General features: G+C 38.8%; 1 protein-coding gene across 1 annotated transcript in view; it reads left to right on the forward strand.

Moving 5' to 3' along the window:
* LOC128735087 (uncharacterized) overlaps positions 1 to 22779 on the forward strand; it is a 203967-nt gene that overhangs the window by 73332 nt on the left and 107856 nt on the right. The window contains exon 2 of the mRNA XM_053829572.1: positions 19548 to 19709. Within this exon, the coding sequence (XP_053685547.1) occupies positions 19565 to 19709 (145 nt within the window). The 5' untranslated portion in view covers positions 19548 to 19564. The remainder of the gene's footprint in view (positions 1 to 19547; positions 19710 to 22779) is intronic.

The raw sequence follows: 22779 nt of genomic DNA on the forward strand, positions 1-22779 counted from the left end.
TCGCCAGAAATTTTGAAATATTCCTTTTTAGGTGGTGGGTGTATTGTGCGAAGTCTAAAATTAACCATTATTTAGTCAAGGTCCACTGATGACATTCTTGCAACATGACCTGTCCATCATACAGCTGGTCTAATAAGCGTCTTGTACAGGGTACACTGTGTATGGGGGCTTCGTCTGCTCGACACAATTGCTTGTGAAGCCCATAGTAAGCACGACTTCCACTGATAATACGCCTCCGAATACGATAATACGAACACAACACCGTGTACCACTCATCGTAGATTGAACCAATTTGATGAGTTTCCTGGACGACCTGTTCTCGTCCATGATTTTCCATAACTATTTCCGGTCGATGGTATCATATGCGGCTTTGAAGTCAACGAACTGATGAAGCGTGGGAACCCTGAATTCACGGCCTTGTTGGAGGATTTGCCGCAGTATAAATATTTGATCCGTTGTAGACCAAACTTCGACGAAGCCGGCTTGATAAGTTTCCACAAATCTGCTCGCAATTGGTGCTAGTCGGCGGAAAATGATTTGAGACAGCACTTTATAGGCGGCATTGAGAAAGGTGATCGATAGTTCAGCCCAACAGTCCAACTTGTCGCCCTTTTTGTAAATCGGGCAGATTTTCTTCCGAAAGATTTAGTTCCGCTGCATCTTCTTCTGTTTGTGTCTTTCAACGTTCTACCGTGTGACACTCCCAGCCAGCATTTTCATATGTATAAAAAAGGTAAAAATCAGTATTTCGTACAGATATACATGCTAAATAAATCGTATTTCATGCGCAAAATTGGCATATCCGTACTATTTTGGAGGCGATATACGTGATTACGAATAATTTTGAGCGTTACGACTATATAAGTATTTATATACGATAATATCCGATTAAGCGCGAGTCGGTCCGTACTACTCTACGATTTTGTGTCGATAATCGTATGTATGTCAGTCATTATCATTATATACGACAGAAAATCAACTTGATCCCACTTTATCCAGCTTTAGTTACGATTTCGAGTTTGTTAGGAGATATTTACGATAGCTTTCGTACATTGATATACGAGTTGGTGCTAGCTGGGCTGCGCATCTTAGCTGCCCGCGCAGCATTGTCCTCATCCATCACCCTCCTACATTCATTGTCAAACCAATCGTTCCGCTGAAGGCGTGTCACATGCCCGATGGAACTCAACTGGCGATGGCTGTTCTGTTGGTAGTCCAACAGTCCCCGAAAGGGACTTCGTCCAGCTCTTCCTTTGGGCGCATCTTAACCATCACTAGGTATTAGTTCTAGTCAACGTTAGCGCTTCCATAGGATCTGACGTTGATAATGTCTGAACAGTGCCTATAGTCGATCAAAACGAGGTCGATCTTTGATTCTGTCTGTGTTGCTGACCTACAGGTGTTCTTGTGTAGAAGTCTGTTCTGTAAGAAGGTACTACGTACGGTCATGTTCTAGGAGGCGGCAAAACCGATAAGTCATAGACCCATTTCATTAATCAACTGGTGTGCGCTGAACCCTCCACCCTCCAATTACCGATTTGTGTTCTTCCTCCTTGCCGACCTGAGCATTGGAATCCCCGATGACGATCATGTTTTGATATCATGTTTTGGGCAGCAGTCATATTCATTCTCCAACTGCGCGTAGAATTCATCCTTGTCGTCATCGGTATTTCTGAGGTGAGGGCTGTGCACATTGATGATGCTAATGTTGAACAACCGGCCCTTGATTCTCAATTTGCACATTCGAGAATAGATTGGCCATCCAATCACCCGTTGCGGCATGCCTCCCATCACTATGAAAGCTGTACCCAGCTCGTTCGTGTGTGTTGTCGCTGCTTTGATAGATGGTATGTCCATCTCTGAACGTACGTGCCGTTGAACTCTTCCAGCACACCTTCTGCAGCACTACGACGTCGAACTTGCGGCTCTTCAAAACGTCGGAGAGCACACGACTGCTCCCTTGGAAGTTGAGAGATCGGCAGTTCTACTTCCCGTGTTTCTCATCTATAGTCCTTTTTCATTGCGTGGGTTTATTCCGATTGTTCCAGTCAGAATTTCCTTATTCTTAGTTCATTGCTTTTATTTTTTCGTGATGGCGACTTGCAAAGCCTGTAGCACCAACTCCCTGTTTTGCCGGGGACCATCGAACTTGGACGAGCCCTCCTTCCCTGTCGACATACGATCTTGGCTTCCACCAAGGTTGGTTACACGATTTCCACCATGGTTCCGCGTATACCAGCTGGCACCGAGAGAAGGTAGGGGTAGGTGTTGCTGAATAAGAGGCTGTGAGTCACTGCACAGTCCGTTTTATGCCTACAGGTGCATAAGGCACCGGTGCACGGTACGCATTATTCAGCCGTTTACCCGCCTGATGATATTTATGCGTTTGTTATTATTCACTAGTGCTTTTTACACTAAAACAATTTCAAGCGTTTTGTTTCTGATTTGTATAACTTTTTGCCTTTCTACTATATAAATATATAGTATAAAGGTATAGAAATCACTTGGAAAACCGGAAATGGAAAGAAGGTCCTGCGGGCCGAATGTTATATACCATTCGACTCAGTTTCGAAAACTGAGCATTTTCTGTGTGTGTGTGTGTGTGTTTGTGTGTGTGTGTGTGTGTGTGTGTGTGTGTGTGTGTGTGTGTGTGTGTGTGTGTGTGTGTGTGTGTGTGTGTGTGTGTGTGTGTGTGTGTGTGTGTGTGTGTGTGTGTGTGTGTGTGTGTGTGTGTGTGTGTGTGTGTGTGTGTGTGTGTAACGCTTTTAATCTCACTCACTTTTCTCGGAGATGGCTGGACCGATTTTAATGTTCTTAGTGTCAAATGAAAGGTCTAGGTGTCCCATTGGTCGCTATTGAATTTCATTTTGATCGGACTTTTAGTTCAAAAGTTATGTATAAAAATACGAAAAATATGGGACTTCATTATCTCATAGATCCCTTAACCGATTTGAACAAAATTGATTGCATATGAAAGAGGAGCCTTACAAACCCTTAACTTCCAAATTTCATGATGATTGGACTTGTAGTTTGAAAGTTACATAAAGAAATGTGAAAAAATAGTATTTAAAACATATTTTTGTAACATTTAAAAATTAATTCAATGAAAAACATCACACATTTTATTATTATTTGAAAATTACTGCTGAGATCTATCAAACGAAACCGAGTTATTTAAAATCGGACGGTTCATTCAAAAGTTATTCAAACTTTAACACTTAAGCACCGTATATTAAACCGTTAAAACGTGTGAAATCAAAACGTATCAATCAAATGTTGATTGTATTCAATGTGTGCGATGTATGTATGTATGTATGTATGTATGTATGTATGTATGTATGTATGTATGTATGTATGTATGTATGTATGTATGTATGTATGTATGTATGTATGTATGTATGTATGTATGTATGTATGTATGTATGTATGTATGTATGTATGTATGTATGTATGTATGTATGTATGTATGTATGTATGTATGTATGCATGTATGTATGTATGTATGTATGTATGTATGTATGTATGTATGTATGTATGTATGTATGTATGTATGTATGTATGTATGTATGTATGTATGTATGTATGTATGTATGTATGTATGTATGTATGTATGTATGTATGTATGTATGTATGTATGTATGTATGTATGTATGTATGTATGTATGTATGTATGTGTGTATGTATGTATGTATGTATGTATGTATGTGTGATGACAATTTGCAATGAAATTCAAGAAAAGTGAGAAACATGTCAAAAGTCAGAAGTTTTTGAAGCCTCTTAGTGGAATACGAACTCTGAAATAAAAGAAAAGAAAAAAACTTTTACCGACTAAATTCCACTATTTAATATTTATTCGCTACAGATACGTATAGGCTTTGAAAAAAGACACTGATGAAGCCTGCATGTTGTAGGCGAACTACGTATCTGTCGCAAATAAATATTAAATAGCGGGATTCAATTGCAAAGTTTTTTCTTTTCTTTGATTTTAGATTTCAATTGTCATTTTCTTCACTTGCTGTTACTCACAATTGCACGCAAAGCAAAAAGCGGAGAAAAGCAGTTAATTTAAGTATATAAGTATAGTGTTGTATAGGATCAAAATACTAGTGAGTTGATTTTTCCAAATAAATTTATACAAATTTCATACAAATTTTGCGCATCAATATATGCTCTTTTCAATCCATAGATACTAGAGCTTAGAAATGTTATATGAAAAATAGGAAGTAAACGTTGCACGGTAGTAACTTTGTACGATTTGTTTTCGTTAGTGATAATTATAATAGACCGTTGAATTTTTATTAAAAAGATGTGGCTTTTCGGTCTCGAGTTTCTTACGAAAACTTTATTTTACGTTCAGCTGACGTTTCGAAGAACTATGCCTTCATCATCGGAGCAACTATTGTTATAAAACATTACAATTATTTAAACAATCTTCATCATTACACATAATTACTTACAACGTTTATAAATGTTTTCTTAGTCAAGTGTTTAAACATGAAAATGTTAATTTTGTTTAACCCTCTATACTGAAAGCATAACAAAATAGGAAACGGAAACGGATTTTTTACAAACTAACTATTGTATTGGCTAACTTAAAATTCCAACTTACACTATTACCGTCTACGCACATCACAACCAGATCAATTATTCCAATATGAACTTTCTAATATGCTGCTGTAAACGAAGCTTCTGTATTTAATTTGAGAGACGGAGAGAAAGAGAGTAAAAATTAGACGATTACTGAGTAAGTGAATGCAAAATACCCGAATATGCCACATTTAAATTATTCGTATCAGTTCTAAAATTTATTGTAAGTTGGTCCGTAAATATATGGCACATTTCAAGTATTTGCAGTGCTTGAACTCGATTGTCTTGATTTAAAATCGTTACTTTAGACAGATCAAAATTATGATCATTATCTATCATGTGTACCATCAGCGCCGTAGAAAGGCTAGGTCACGCCGCTAGGTGGATTAATTCGGGTTTTTAATGATTTATTTCATTGAAATGCAGTTTGCTTATCCCTTCCACAGTGGAAGCAGGAGTAACTGGTTCAGGAATTAACATGTCAATTCCAATGGGCAGATGGCCAACTGTGTTCCAAGCTGAAATACAAGCAGTTCTAGAAGGTACGACTGTGTGCTTAAGCAGGAACTTTATGCATTCAAATATATGCATCATGTCCGACTGCCAAGCAGCTCTAAACGCTCTAAAGTCCGCGACATGCACATCAAAACTTGTCTGGGAATGCATTCAATCACTCCAAAAATTGTCTTGTCGTAGCCAAGTCAACTTGTACTGGATCTCACGTCACTGTGGAATCGATGAAAATGAAAGCGCTTGCAAGACTCGGATCATCTCATCAATTCATAGGACCTGAGCCCCCGTCTGTGGGTTAACTGCCACTGCTTTACAAATGGAGCTAAAAGCATGGGGATGTATAAAAGTAGAATCGAATTGGAATAACACTTTCAATGCTAGGCAGTCGAAACGGTTTATCTTTCCAAACATTTCAATGACTCGCAAAATCCTGGAGCTTTCGATGAAAGATCTAAGCATTTCTACTGGTCTTATAACAGGACATTGTGTCGAGCCGCTATCATCTGAAGCTTATGGAAATGCTTCAAGATGATATATGTCACTTCTGTGGCATTGAAAGAGAAGATTCAGAACACCTGTCATGTCGATTTCTGGCAATTTTCAATACAAGATGTATCACCGGGCTGTACAAATGGTATCTTCCTGGTTCTCTGCTGAAAATAGTTTTGGCTACTCTTTATTCGGGCATTCTGGCCACATGTCCAGCCTACCGCAGCCTGCCACATTGCACTACTTTTACTATATCAGCATATTTGTATACTTGATACAGCTCGTGATTCATGCGTCTGCGCCACACTCCATTTTCCATTTTGCCATCAAGTATAGATCGCAGAATTTTACGCTCAAAATCCCCAAGCATTCGCCAATTAGCTTCCTTAAGCATCCATGATTCGTGTCCGTAAAGGGCCACCGGGAGGATTAGTGTTCTGTAGAGCGCCAGTTTTGTGCGAATTTACAAACTACGGGACTTCAGCTGGCTACGTAAGCCGTAGAAAGCCCGGTTCGCAGCTGCAACTCGTCGTTTCACTTCGCGGCTTACATCGTTGTCACATGTGACGAGTGTACCAAGGTATATAAATTCCTCCACTACTTCATATCGTTCCCCATCTAACTCCACCTCGGCACCAACACCACTTGGGCTCCCACGTTCCCTACCAGCAACCATGTACTTCGTTTTGGCGGTGTTAATGGTAAGTCAAAATCTCGCCGCTTTCCTTTTAAAGAGCCTGAAGGTCCCTTCCACTGCTCTACGGTTGATTCCGATGATATCGACGTCATCCGCAAAACCAAGAAGCATGTGAGATTTCGTAATGATAGTTCCATTCCTTTCCACGTTTGCCCTTCGTAATGCACCTTCCAAGGCAATGTTGAATAGCAGGTTAGAGAGTGCATCCCCTTGCTTCAGTCCATCGAACGTCACGAAAGCAGCTGAGGTCTCACCCGCTATTCTAACGCATGATTTGGATCCGTCCAGCGTCACACGAATCAGCGTAATTAGTTTCGTCGGAAAACCATGTTCTAGCATTATCTGACAAAGCTCATTTCGTCAATATATACTAAATTGTTAAATAACAACTACCGTAGAGATGGTTTAGTTACAATGAAACCTAATTTTACTGGAAATGCACGAACTTTGGCACAATCTCACCCCTTCTAGGGGGTGACATTGTGCCGAAAACATAAATACCATAAAAACATGTAAATACCTAAACAGTGAACATTAACATGTTTATAAACAATACATATAAATATCAGTATAAATTAGTTCATATGGGGCCGCCCTTGAACTAAGTGGACAATTAGGGGCAGGGGGTCGACCAAAAACAACGCATCATACAAAAAGTATGAACGAAAATAACCCGGGGAGGTCTGAAATAACTAAAAATGAGTTCGTAGTCAATCGACAACCTTTATATAGGCAGTAGCGTTTCTAGGGTTAACAAGGGGGAGATATATTGAGGGCGTGTACCCTAAGGAGGCATATCTATTTGATTATTTAAGAAAAGTAACCATTACTTCGTTCGAGAACCCGCGGCCGCAGTACATGTGGCCCATCCCACTCCCCATCGCCCTCCTTAAAACTGGCAGTTTATACAGGATTTAATATATTCGTCTTATATTAGAGTGTTTATTCAAAGCATCTGAAATTTCCAGAGAAAAAGTAAAAATTAGTATAAATAATTTAGCAGGACTATGATGGTGTTTGCTCCAAAATGGATGATGCAATCTAATCTATCCTGAGCCTGTTTAGGCTACATAGTTTGCTAATATTATCTGTGTTCCATTCTAAGTTATGAATAAATGTGTTATGGTCATCATCATTTTGAATTTGGGTCACCAGTTTCTAAAGATATAATCAATTTTCACTAATAAACATTTTTGGTTTTTGGCACAATCTCACCCGCGTGGCACAATGTCACCCCGGATAGCGGTACCATGGGAAACTCTCAAAGTAGTATCTTACGCTTAAACGTCTTTCTAAGAATATGACTCCGTGATTTATTCGCATTTCATCAGCACCCAGCTTACAAGCTCGGATTCTAGCCACTTTTTTGTTGGCTTTGGTTGGGTTCTCTACATGCTCTGTGACACTTGTAGCCTTTCCGGTGCCGGATTCGCCGCATAGTAAAGTGGTCAGTATTTAGTTTTTTCGCCAAAGCATAATCTGCGAGTTTCTTTACACTTTTTAATTACTCGCGCCACTGTGCCTTTAGAATAATCCATCAGTCTTATCCAGGGATGGCACGATCACTTTAACTCAATTCACATTTATTTGACAGTACCAACTCAGCCAAGCAAAATTTGACAAATTTTTATATGGGAGCTAAGTGAACGTTCACTTGGCTATTAATGAGCTACTAGCATTGTAACACCGTAAATACGGGCTGGTACCGAATGGCCGAAACACAAATGGCCGAATCACGAAAGGCCGAATCACGAAAGGCCGATTTTTTTCGGAAAGCCTAAATAACTGTTCAATAGAGACAAGAATTAGCAAGTAGTTAACTACTAAGTTTAATCAAACAAAATAAGCAACACAACTATTTACTATAGGGTATAGATGATTGAAAGTTCTTTCTTCCCCTAATCGCAAATGCGAGACCTATTTACCGTGTCAGTAGCAAATGTTTCCTAGATGATTTAGGGCGAAACGGCCGTAGGCCACGAGTGTGCGCCGGTGACCCGCCGTCGGAAGCACCGGCCACTGCGGGGGGCAGCCCCCCCGCAGAAACCACTACTATTTAGGTGCACGCATTTTCCTTAGTTAAGTCCGAACGAGCGGCAGCGAGTAAGGGCAGCGTGTACCCAACGTTTGTGCAGGCTGAAGGCCGTGAATATATTCGGCCAAAAGGTACAGCCCAACTTTATTCAGAAAAGTAGTAGTTAATAACTAGTTCTTCCATCGTCCTATACATAACTTTTTAAATTTTACTGACTGGTACTGTCAAATGAATGTGAGTTGAGTCAAAGAGATTTTGCCATCCCTGGTCTTACCGGCTCCCGAATTGCCGCTGACCGAACAGAACTGTTTACGAACAACAAAACGCTGCCAAATGTTAACATCTTATATGCACTGGGAGCGCCACTATGACCAAAATGAACTGCTCCATTTCTAAATGATCTAAGCCTTAGATAGACTGGTTTACTTGTTATGAAGGTATCAAGTTTGTAACGGCGCTACAATCTTAGCGTTTGTGCCGAGACACTATATTTCTCAATCCAGCCGCCCGCTCCAGATCTAACACATGATATTATTACGGTCTTTACGGCAGCAGCCTTTGTAACATATGAAAAGCACATAATGCATTTTGGCAGGAAACTTTTGCTCGGGCTCGCACTCTTGCTAGTGCATCGTCGTTGTCTGTTTGTTTATGGTACCTTGATGGGCTGTGTATATTTATGCGCCCATCAGATCAGTTCGGTTCGGTTTTGCTTCGGATCGTATCGTATAGTATCGTCGTATCGACGCACCGTCGAATCGAACCCCAACCAACGTGGATGAACAGTGGAGACCGGGGCAGTATTTTCATTGCATATTTCGAGTGTGTAAAATGATTTTAATTGAATTGATTTACGATTGATGAAAGTGAGATTCAATGTTCACCGCCCGGCATTTTACGAGACCATGAGTGATTTGCGTGTGATACTGCGGGTGCCAGTTTCACGACGTGTAATGTGAATGAACTGAGCTTGCGACGAGCTGCAATAGTTAGGTGAAGTGAAATTGTTCATATGCCCAAGTACTGTAAAATTTTATGCGCGTGAGAGTGAAGGTAATAAAGTTTAGGTACACGCTGGGTGGTAATAATTCGGTTATTTGCGACCTGAATTTAATGCTCTGTTTCCGGTGCGGAACGATGCCATCTATTGATTTGATGTTACGCTAAATGTCGCAAATTGCTAGTTCTTGTCTGAATCGTTGCACATATTTTACATACTATAAACTAACAACAGGATTTTGACAAATTCGGTATATGAAATATGATTGTTATTCCACTCGTCGACAGCAATTTCATTCCAACGGGATCAAAATTGTATATTTGTATCACTCAAACACAAGGTCCGAAGTATTCTGTAATTCACAATTAGAAAAATTACCATGCGTATCCATCGAGATGGATGGATGAGTGGACCCGCCTTGCACTGCAAAGTTTTGCAAATATTGTTAAGCATTAAATGCTACAATTTTGTGTATAACCTAACAATTTGCCATTTGTTGTATTAGTATGTTGTAGCTGTTGAAAGTAATCACCAAATAATTTTCTTGTTACAAACTTAAAAATAAGCAAAAGATCTGGTCCCTTTATAAAACAGTCATTGGGAGTCAGTTCTTTATTGCTACCGAAACACTTTCACCAAAAATTTCATCCAGCCGCAAATTAGGATTAATTCATGGCAAACAGCAGAACCACAGAAGGGAGGAAATTTGCTCGGATTACCCAAATTCCCCTGCCTGCTGCACACAGTTGTTGAGTGCCACGGCTGAGTTAAGGGTTGAAGCAGAAGCAGCAGAAAGGGTATTATTTTCAACAATTTCACGCCTAATAGCTCGAAGCGGTTTTGAATTTGATTAGCGGTTTCGTGGAGGTGGCACGAGGCCGAAAAAATGAGGGATGATTGAGATTAAATTGTTTCCGGCAGTACCGTCTTTCGCCGATTGTTCATAAACAAGAACCATTAGATAGTTTTGAGTAACCTAATCAATTGTAACTACACGAATTGGGTTGGAAATGATACATCCACAACTATTATTATAGATTAGAATTGACGGTATCTAAAAAATTTATTGTAAGAGTTTTCGTTAGCTTTCAAAACGATTGCGTGTGGTATGATTTTTTTCTTTTTTTTTGGGTCCTCATTTTTATAGCCGACACTATATGAGTTGAAATAAAAGCAGCTAAATACGGACGATGCAACAGGTCGTCTATCTGTCATTTTCGTAAACACTGGCAGAGATGCCGCAGCATCCACCCATACTTCAAAAGATTTTTTCTAATTCGCTGCTCGCCGGGGTATCGCGTTAATTAAAAACTGCTAACCTTATCCACGCTTCTGTGGACTATGGGTATTAAAAAAATAAAATTGGACAAAATTCATTCCCGGAAAAGTTGCTGCAAATATCCATAGCACTTCAAGTAGCAATATTGAGGAATGTCACATAAAATAGAGAAAATTGATTAAAACTAATCACATGTTACCAGTAACTTCCTCAAAGCAACTATCTAATGCAGCTGGAAATCCCAACGGATCCACTACGAATGATTCCAGTCAACGTGAAAACATCATAAAAAGAGTGCTGACGGAGCACGGTGTTGTCTGGCGTTGGCCACCTCTGACGAACAGTTGAACTGCGAGGCACCGGTTAATGAGCTACTATATTCAGAAGTAGGTAGCAGAATAGAGGACAAGAATCGTAAAAAAGCACGACGATGACGAGGGTCGGGACGGAAAACCGGTGGAAAACTCATGAACCACTCAGGAGTGAGTCAGAATGAGCGGAATGTTTAATGCAAGTCATCGTGATAATTTTATCAAAGATTTCCATTCTAATTGAGTTCAGTAGCTGTGCAGCTGCAAGCTAAATCGCTATGGATGGCGTGTGAATACTCGACCGAGGTGCAACCGGAGCTTCCTGCGCTTCTACAGTAGTTGTGCGAAAGATTAAATATTCTAAAACGAAACGAGGAAATTGAATGACTGCAACGGACAGGACTTTTGTTTTGCTGATGTTGAATCAATCCTTCGGTGTTCGCCTAATGGAAATGGAATTAGCCTTCCAGCTTTGATGATAAAAGTTTAATGCAAAACAGGCTGCATCTGTGTTGCTTCCAGCGAAGCAAGATTTGAAAAGTGTGGACTCATTATACTTATAATATAATTAGCTTGTAATTCATACACAGTGAGATTTCGTTTTTATCAATTAACACGTGTTGAAGCCATAGATACAGATTTCGTTTTGTATCGATAAAATGGTTATTTAGTTCCCGTTAGTATAGTGATTTTAAACTATAGAAGGGTGCGCGACGTTAGGCATACGGACGATAGGCATACGGACGTTATAGGCACGTCCCGAGCAAAGTTCCATAACATAAAAATAGCAAAATTTGTTATCCTGTGATCAAGTTTTGATAACAGGATTTGGTAAAAACTTGTATGAATTAAGTGACAACATAACAAAAATGATAACAAAAATCGTTCGGCATGATATGAAGTTTATACTATACTCAGTTAGCGGTGATAGCAAATGAAGCCCAAATTTTGTTATAGAATTTCTTCACTATTGAGAACATGTGTTGTTATCAAGGTGTTATCTAAATAACAAAAAAATATTCTTTACCATAGTCTACTATATCGACATTTTGTGTCAGCTAACTGCGAAAAACTAAAAATAATTGTCGGGAGTTTCAATGGGGGGGCCTCGAAAAAACCTCCCCGTGCGTTTATACTTGTTCTTCCGGCCAGGATTGAACTCACGCCTTAGAGCACCCTATGCAACTACCTTAGGGTAAGGTGGTGCAGAATGCACCGCTTAAGCAAAACATCATTTTCCAGAGCAACGGCGTGTTTGTTCCACGTTTTTCAACTTCTAGAAGACTTTGGGATCTTTTTTACACTTACTCCTGGTGAAATTTCCTAACGAAAACCAATATTTTTTGTTATTTTTGACGATTTTTGGCAAGAGTCAAAATCATTATGTGAGGCAGAACGCCAAAGCCCGTGGACAAAACGCACATAGTTTGCCCAGCTAGGCGTTAAACGCAACCAAAAAATTTATCATTCAATCACGTGTTAAATAAACTCCTAAAACTAGGCTGCCGAAATGGCGAAAGCGTTCGTTATTGCGTTTGTTGCAAACGCTTGTTTGCTGGGACATAATGGGTTCATATCTCAACATAATTGGCAATAAAATTTAATCATCTAATTTTCTCCAACTGATGTGTGATGAAATATTGTAAGTTAAACAATGTACAATTAGGCAAATTCTAAGTCCTATACAATACATTATATTGCTACATTTTTAATAAATAATCCGAAACAAAAGATGTACCGCAAATTAAAAATATTTTATAACTGTTCGATCCCGCTGTGATGCATTCTGCCCCTGTTTTGTATTTTGAAGTTTTTTGCAATATATGTGAAAAACATGCCTAGTTAATGCCGTTTTTGTGATGAATCATCGAGTATGACAGTATATCAATTAGATAGACTGTATTTATTATGAAATTTGCATACCGACTAGTGGTAAAAGCTTAAGAGAAAACCGTGATTTCTTACATGTGGAATGGGATCGCGGATAATCGCTTGTTTTTATTGGATGTGGCTATGTTTGATGCTTTTACATGCTACATAATTATGAATTAGCGTGTTTTACACCAAAATAAAATGCGCATTCATAATTTTACCAAATAGTTTCCGCGTTTTTAAGCAATTAATAGCATGGGCCATTCTACCCCCACGGTGCGTTCTGGACAGTCTTCCCCTACCTGTGCACCTTTTACACTCGCAGTGCTGCCCATTTGGAAGTGTGCGAGAAAATTGTTGAACAGTTTTCTGTCTTTTTATTCTCTCCCTCTTCCCCCTGCGTTGCAGTAAATGGCTTTGCTGTCAAAGTGTCAACCATAGATTGAAGTCTGCTATAAATAGATGAAAGCTTTGAGTATGTCGACGAGTATTGTATAATCGTGAAGGGTGGTTTTTTTCGAGTTTAGTTACGCGTCAGTTTCAATTTCCATTCTAATACGAAGCTCATTATTAGTAAACTGGATTCAAAGAATCGAAGCTTTACTACAAAGCAGACTGACAGAACTCTGCTGGATTCCGGGTCAGGCTGGCGTCAAGGTTATGAAGCAGCTAATCAATTCGCCGGTACAAAACTATGGTTTTCATAGTTTTCAGCTTTAAAAACGGATGCCTTCATGGTAACTTTCCTCAGATGTTCCACGGTGTTCCGCCCCAAGTTGTACATGGTGGGATACAGCATAAATTGATTCACAAAAAATTAGTGAGATTAGCTGCTCATAGCTGCTCTCCCCCGAGTTACACCCCCTTAAAGATTACATGTAAAAATTTAAAAACCAATGATAGCTTTTACAGGGAAAAAGATAGAGCTCTACTGTCTTCGACAAAAATATGCAATTTAATGTGATTAATAATTTCTTAAAACATTTGAAAAGCCTACGAAGCGTTATTATAGAGATAGATCGAAAAAACTGTTTTTAAGGGTGTCTCTAAGAGTTTGGCTCTATAACTTCTATCATGTAGGAGATAGAAATCTTCAGTACTCAACAAAGTTTCTCTAAAATAGTTTAGCTACAACTTTTCTGTAGGTAGCAATCATTTCTGATTTAAAACAGAGGAAATATTTTTTGTATCTTTGAAGAATCTTTTCTGAAGCAACTATTATACTATATCTTAAGGTTTCGATGCTATTACTTATGTCTCACTATTTTTGAAACCGTCCCACTGTGCGACGGTGGACATCAGAGGGTTAATATATTACTTTTTATTGAAATCGCAAAATGATTTGATAGTATTTTAACTTGTTTAGAGCGATTATTACGGATAACCTATCTTGATATCCGTGTACCATATCATGTTATGTAGAAATATTCATTAAATAACATCAATATAACACATTGAGTTATCCGTTAACAAAACAAGTTATCTTGTAGATATCACTTTGTGATCAAACTTTGCTCGGGCATACGTACGATAGGCGTACGGATATTAGGCATAATGGATGTTAGACATAACGGACGATAGATATAATGGACGATAGGCATAATGGATGATAGACATAATGGACGATAGGCATAATTTAAAAAAAATCGCTTTCCTGCGAATACGCACTTGAGTCAATCATCACAATATAACACAATAGTGAGTCACAATATAATAAGAACCGAAACCACCCATTCAACACAAAGTCAATTAGCATGATGCTGCTTGGTATTATGTCGTTTGCCATAAAATATCCGTGGGACCATTTGGCAGAAAAACATATAGCATAACGGCTTTTGGTATAATTCCGTGAAAAATGTTTTACAACTTTTCATAGACGATTCAAACGAGATGGGCGCAAGCCGCAAAGGCTACCGGCGAGCCACCATCGAAAGTGACGGCCACAGCGGAGGCGGCCCCCACAGACATCTAGGTCTCGCGTTATTCGCTTTCCTAGATCTACCGACTTTATTAGTTTTCCCTACCCCTCGCATCGACTCCGAGTTGGTATTGAATGGTCGAATAACAAATAATCGAAATGTCTGAATTTCAACTACTGTCACCGAAAGCCAAAATTGTATTTGGCCGTACTATGAAGGGCCAAACCCTTATTTGACCGAATCATAAAAGGTCGAAACACGAAGGTCAAGCCCCTACTTAACTAAATCTCGTCGAAAACTTTTATTTAGGAAAATATCAAATGAAGGAAAAATAGCATTTCGTAAAACACTGGCACTGGGGGAAATGGCCAGTACCGAACACAAGCAAAAACCTATCGTGCGACACTGATGACTAAATGACTGAAAGTCAGCTCGACTACTTAGCACCACGTTCGTTATATCTGGACAAGTTCCGGGGACTCCCGGGATCACCCAGATAAGTGGCAGATAAGCGCAAAACTCCCAAAATGATCGCCAATGGGCTTCCCGAGGGCGAAGAGCAAAATAATATAAAAACAATATCAAACTGTGTTATAATGCTATATTTTGTTATTGAATAGATATGGAGATACCTTGATAACACATTTTGTTATTGAGTAGATATTATAAACAGTGCTTGTAAAATGAGTTTGATAACTGATTTTGTTATCATATCTTACTGAAGTTTTTGGAGCGTCTTAGTAGAATACGAAACCTAAAAATAAAACCCGATTTAATCCACCTAGTGGTGAAAGGAACCTTTGTTATACGGTCTTACTTGCTATTTGAGATAGAAATCGAAATCGTCTCCGGAACATATTTCATCTATTGGTTATCGTTGCGTAGTGCGTTGGTTTACATAGAATTTTTTAAAATTGAATAAGTTTACAAAATTTGAACAAAATAGGAACACTTTTAAATTTTGATAGATCTTTTTTCATGAAATTGCTGAGTAAGGATAAGTAAGTTGTTATTAACCTGAGTAAGTGCAAATAAAAGTAAGTTGTAAGAGGAAATCTTATTCTTTAACATATACATTGCGTAGTAAAGGTCTAGTTTATAGGTTTTTGAGCTATGCATAGTTTCCTGTAATGCCATTCTATTTGAATCACATCAATAGAGTTTTCTTGAATAATTTTCATCAATTTTTATTAACCTTCGGTTACTCACGCTGTTATATTTTGTACAACACGTGTAGGTTTTTCAACGCCATATTGTTATAAAGTTACAAAACGTTGTTTAACTAACGAATATTCTTCAACAAACTTATTGTGCGCAAAATGTCATAATTATTCAATGTATTAATAATTTAAACTGTTGGGAAAATGTATGCAGCAAAACTATCAGCAAATGTAAAATGTTTAAAATGTATCCGTCTGCTGGTAGTCGAGTAATTCGGAGTCAAAATTAGGGTATTCTTTATAATCAAAGTTCTGCAGTTCCTAAACAAGCAAACATACAGGTATACTATTTTCAGCAAAGTTGTGTATTTTTACTATTTGTACAATTTTGTAGTACATGAAAAAGTCATACAACAAAAAGCATACATACAAAAAGAGCAAAAATAGAAAAGCTGATTTTACAAATTCATATACAATAAATAAGATTTTTCTATCTTCGCTGCAGAGATAGAAGGTTACTGTCTTCAGCAAAATATCTGGTAATAATATGCTCTATAACTTTGCAGAACACATCAATGTATAATATTGACACTGAAGAAATTTTTTTTATTTATTTCACTTTTAGGGGGATTAATCAAAATTTGAATTCCACCAAACGGTAGAGCTTTCAATTTCAAGAAACTCTTCCAAAGGTTCGATAAACCTAAAACCAAGTTTTTCCAGTTAAAACTCTAGTGCACACGTTTTCTTTGGTTTGCGGTTATTGTGCGCGCGAGTAACTGCGTTACAAAAGTTGGCGCGAGTGTTCGAGGGTTAATATCTTTTGACCAGTAAAACCAATTCTTATGAAATTTTGCATATATATTCGTAGTGTCAAAACCTCTCGTTTAATATTAAAATAATTGAAATTAGGTTGATTATCTTGGTTAAAATCATTATAAATTATTGTTAATTTTGGTATGGTGTATACGGTTGCTCATAACTTTCAAATTAAAAGTCCAATCAAAAAATCATTCAATAGTGATCTATTAGGATATATTATCTTTCAAATGAGACTAATAGCGCATAAATCGGTTTGACCATCTCTAAGAAACAGGCGATAATTATTACCTTGTCAAAACAGGTTTTTTTAGCATAATTTTTAAACTGCTTGTTTGTTTTCAATTAAAAATTCCTGAACAATTTAGCTTTAATAAGGGCTTTCATTTGATACTAAGATCATTGAAATCGGTCATGTAGTTCTGGAGAAACCCGTGTCACGTATTTTTCACATTTTTGCTTATAACTTTTAAACGAAACGTCGTATCACGAAACAACTCAATAGTGATCTACTAGACAATAATACCTTTCAAACAAAAGTAATATCGAACGATTCGGTTCAACCATCTCTGAGAAACAGGCGATAGAAAAAATCATTACATACATACACACACACACACACACACACACACACACACACACACACACACACACACACACACACACACACACACACACACACACACACACACACACACACACACACACACACACACACACACACACACACACACACACACACACACACACACACACACACACACACACACACACACACAGACATTGCTCAAATCGTCGAACCCTATCGATTGGTATATGTGACTTGGCCCTCCGGGCCTCGGATCAATTTCGTGTTTTTCGACCAATTTTTAAACCTTTGTTATAGTATAACAAAGGTAAAAATAAGAAAACTTATCCAATTTAATTCTATTATGTGTATTTTATTCAATGACAGATACGTATTTCGCCTACGACTTGCAGGCTTCCTCAGTGTCTGTTTTCGAACTCGAAAACACTCGAAACTTCGAGTTCGAAAACAGACACTGAGGAAGCCTGCAAGTCGTAGGCGAAATACGTATCTGTCATTGAATAAAATACACATAGTAGAATTAAATTGGATAAGTTTTCTTATTTTTTATTTTTAGATCATATCTTATTTTGACCTTAAAATGAAATTTGATATATTTCATAAAATTTAATTTTTTTATTGATTAAAGAGATTTTAGATTATAAATATTTTATAAATGATTTTTTAATATCTCATATGCTACTACATTTGTTATCTTAACAATACTAAAATATGCTATTCTAAACTCTGAATACAGTCATGTTCTTGCTTTGTTATTCAAATAACACAAGTAGTTATTCTTTTGGCCTTAAAGAAGTAAAAGTTTGATATTATTTTTTTGTTATTTTACCAATTATGTCAGCCAAAACAAAACCAAATTTTGTTATGAGTTATTCGATTTCTATAACACATTTTGATATCAGTTTGCTCTTCGCTCCTGCTCGGGTTATGCTGCATAAAACATCTATACCGGCTGCGATTTACGTTCATTGTAGAAGTGTTATTGAGGATTTTTATTTACTTTATATGAGCAAACTGCCTTTGAAACTTCAAAAAGGCGTAACTCAAAAATTCGTTCAACGATTTTTGTTAAATTGGCTCAGAGATGTAAGATAGCAATACAAACCAACGGCATTCACCGTTTAATGGCTTATTTTATTCTTTAATAACAGCCTTTCGCAAACCGTAGAATGGAGACGACTGCTTTTAGCAGCACGGATCATCCCGGATCTCACTGCGAGAGGGCGGAAGAATAGTTTGGTGTCATAAAGTAAATGAAGCATAAACAAAGATTTGCTCTCTTTCTAAACCTATTGTTTAGAAAATACTATCAACGTGCTCCTAAACAACAATCTAAATTAGTATTAGTACGTGTTTTGGCAACAATTAAGTTTCCGGAACAATTAAGTTTTATAAAGTAACAGTTAGCCGATTCGAAGTACAGCTAATTCAACCGTATTAAAATTTACACCAGCTTTAACGGTTAAACTTTCTCTGCTGGCCAGCTGACTTGTAGCTACAGATAAATAGACTCATGCACGTACATGTAGATACAGAACCAGCTCGGAAGCTGCTGGGGAAAGTGTTCCAGTAAGACAACTTGGCTGAATTGGAATGAATGTGCATTAGTATGAAAATTCTCACCAGACAGCAGCCAACTGCAAGCCACAGAGCGTCTCCCGTTGGTCCCCGTACGATAGGATACAGTTCAGAAAATTGAAATATTAAAACTATTAAAAGCTACTTTCTCTTCCATCTCAAAGCTGCATTCCAGCACTTCCATCGGTGAGTCAGTTGGTTTGACTGAGACTGGCTTTGGTGGCGGTTCCTTTAGGAAACGACGCCAAGGATCTATAAATATAAATTATTTCTTACTTTAATTCCTTGAATACTGGTTCGGAGTCCGGCTACTTACTTTAGGGTATGCATTCATGCCCACGTGTTTCACTGGAACTTATCCTTCTGTTGGTATACCACGACTTGTGGCCATGTACAACTGTAACTGTTGCTATAAATGTGAATATGAAACCAGTTTTGTTGGAACTGTTGCAGTCTGGGAAAGTTTCAACTAAACGAAACTAAAGAGACGATATCATAGTACTGAAACAGATGTTTACCTACCTTACTTTTTTCTACATCCTTTCCCCCCATTTGCACCAGCAGTCGCTGGAATCAATAAATGGAAAAGTTTCCATTTGAATATTTCCTAAGACTTTAATCCTCTTCCTCTTGAATTCTTGTGGTTTGGAAAAATTAATGCCATTCTCTCCTTCCTTGAAATCTCATTTTTGCTTTCAGATTACGCCGCCACCAGGATGAAGATGTCAAAACTATCCAATCAGACAAATTCGCAAGATCCACAGGCTGTCAATTCGCGAGTGTTTGTCGGCAACCTCAACACTTTTCAGTGCTCGAAAACGGATGTCGAGCGAATGTTTCAGCGCTACGGCCGACTGGCAGGTGAGTTTATTGTACCTAGCAACTTTTCCAGCCTGCAGCTTGCAGCAGGATGGAATTTTTCTACCCCCACGCAAGGGAATAAAATCTGTCTGAATTGATTCGTTCGAACTGAACGACTTTTTGATTTAAAAAGTTGCTCCTATGCAATGCGATGTGGGCACAGAGCAGTGATTCCAGATGTGATTGTGGAAAGATGAAAATCTGTATAAAATTTGTATAATTCGGTTGTCGGCTGTCGCTGGGTGCAGTATTACTAGTTAATCACTGGGTGCACGGACATCTAGATAATTACGGAATTACGGAAAAGGAATATTCTTCCTGGGATTAGGAGACATAATCCGTCAAATCCGTCCCCAGTCTCCACTAGGACGCTCGTAAAGTATTAAGCTGGGCCAATAATGTTGACTTGTTTCTGATGCTTGTTCTGGGAATGTTATCTAAACTTCATATCTATATAGGTAGTCCGTTATCCGCAACCTCATTGGCGTAGCTAAAAAATTTCTCTGGGATGGGCCTAAGGGGTGGAAAGAGGCCCGGAAGGAACTCGAGAGTGTCCACGACATGCATACGAAATACGTTATTCGATCCAAGGCAGGTCTGACCAGTTGCACCAGCTTACCCGGAAAACTGCGTTCGTGCAATACCTGCTCGATGTACTGGCCTCAATCGACTGTATCGTATGCTGCTTTGAAATCAATAAAGATGTGATCCGTGGGCACGTTGTACTCGCGACATTTTTCCAAGATCTATCGGATGGTAAAAATGTGGTCCATAGTTGCGCGAGCCCCCATGTAGCTTGCCTTGCTATTCCATACCAGACCAGCGGCTTTGGTGATCTTCAGCAACTCGATTTCTCGTTTGACTTCTTGGAGATCAGGTGCAGGTATATTACTATCTTCCATTGGCACTCCTAGATTAACTTCCGTTCCGCCTCCTTTGGCAACTTCGCTATTGAGGTATTGATCGAAGAACTGCTTCTACCCGACGACCACCTTACGCTCGTTTGTGATTAGATTCCTTCCTTCGTCCATACACACGTCAAGTTTCAGTGTGTCATATCGCAACTACAAAGCTGTTGATATTCGTTTTATAGTCCACTAGGATCCATTTCCTAGCGGTTATTCACTATAAACGCACACGTCACTGTTTACTATTTCCGTGTGCTGGCCTTGGCCAAGTCTGTTCTTACGACAGCCCAGAGATCCGCTAGGCCTTGGGGTTCGCTAACAAAGGAGCTCATCAATTTGCGCAGGCCAGAAGTCCGGCTGGCTTTGGGGTCGCAGTAATGTCTTCCCTAACTTAAAGTCAGCATTGGAATCCATTTATTTAGCCAAAAGTCTTCCTATTTATACTCGAATTGTGACGATGCATAGTGCACGCTTTTGCCGGTGCTGGTCGTTGGTCTTAGTTCATACCACGGCGAGTGGAAGGGCTTAGCCATTCTATTATGACTTATGATTTATATGGTGTTTTGATTTAACTGATGCTAAACGAGGGTGACGTACGTACAGTACAGTTTGGTTTTTGCGCGAGAAAAATCAGGAGGGAAATATTTTTGAGAACATATTTGGGAAATATGATCGGGCTTCCCATTTACAATTAGCTGGTTTGGCAATGTGAGGCCGAGCGTAGTCATACTGTAATATCTCTTTTTATTGCTTCTGCTCGTATGACCGTTTTCGGGCAGTGAGCGGCTCAATCGCATCAATTGAGTTAGATACCGTTACCTAGCACCATCTAATAAATAACGCTGACCTACTCCGAACTCAGGTTTTTACCTTTAGTATCATTTACAACGCATCCAATCAAATGATCAAATGATCAAATGCAAATGACTTGGCGAGTAGTTCCTAATGCTGAAGCCAGCTATTCTTGCTTTTGGCACGGATTCATACGAGTAATGTCTCCAATTTAGTATCTTCGCAGGGTTTTAGTCTTTCTTCTCGCTGCCATCAGCATCGAAATCACTTTCTGAGAAGAAACCTACCACGGCCCGTTGTTTCATTTAAAGCGGTATCTCCGCAAAGTTGTAGGATGCACCTAAACTGCCGCTTTCTTTTTGTAGTATCGCTGTAGAATGATCAAATTGCTTACTATCCGTGCTTAAGGTGAAGTTAGTCGTCATCGATTCTGCTGATTCCAAAAGCAGTTTTTTTGTTTGAAACCAAAATTCTGTTCATGAAAATGTATTCGCTGTGTTCAGATTGGCACGAAAAATGCGGTTTTTACATTTTTATAAACAGAATCCCGCTTTTGGGCCGAAAAACTGCTTCCGAAATTGGGCTTTCCGACGAAAAGTTAATGACTACTAGTTTCCCGTTAAGTGTTAGTGCTTTCACCACCTTTTTTTCTTTTTATGCTTTTTTATTACTTTTCAACCAATCTCGCTCTCTAGAGCCAGAAATTGCAGAGACTAATTATAATTTACCCTTGGACAAAAGGCTTCATTCGCACCTCGAGCAAGTATTATTATTAAAACCAGCTTCGGCTAGGGCTTCATGGTCGGTAAAGCAGAATTCAGCACAAAGTGAGGGTGTGTATGTATGTATGTATTTGTCTCCTTACTTATACTACCTTACTATAACCAGGTAGTGTAACAAGTTATAATTTACCCTTGGACAAGAGGCTTCCTTCGCACCTCAAACAAACAGTGTTGCAAATCGAGCAAGAATCAAACGATTCCCACTCGCACGCGAGTGAGTACGAGAAGCATGGAACGCAAGGCTGACGCCACTGGCGCAAGCCTATGACAAACAACCACCGATACTGTATGCATACATTCTGCTACCTACACACTCGCGAACGCGCTGCCTCGCAGCGTCATTCTGCATAGCTTACTCACGAGGCCAACAACTCGTGACAGCCAACAGGCTGTGAGGTATACCACGTTGTATGGATACAAATTTTGCATTGCTTTTTCTTTTCTTCTTCATTTTACGTCCTCGCAAAAACTTGCCCTGACAAGTGGCTTCATTATAGGTAAAATGCAGAATTCAGTAGGAAGGTAGGTTTTGGAGGGGCCTGAGAAGAAACCCATGCTAAAGTCACTTCACATTGAATGGCCAGATTC

Source organism: Sabethes cyaneus, chromosome 2 (genome assembly GCF_943734655.1).
Source record: "Sabethes cyaneus chromosome 2, idSabCyanKW18_F2, whole genome shotgun sequence".
NCBI lineage: Eukaryota > Metazoa > Arthropoda > Insecta > Diptera > Culicidae > Sabethes > Sabethes cyaneus.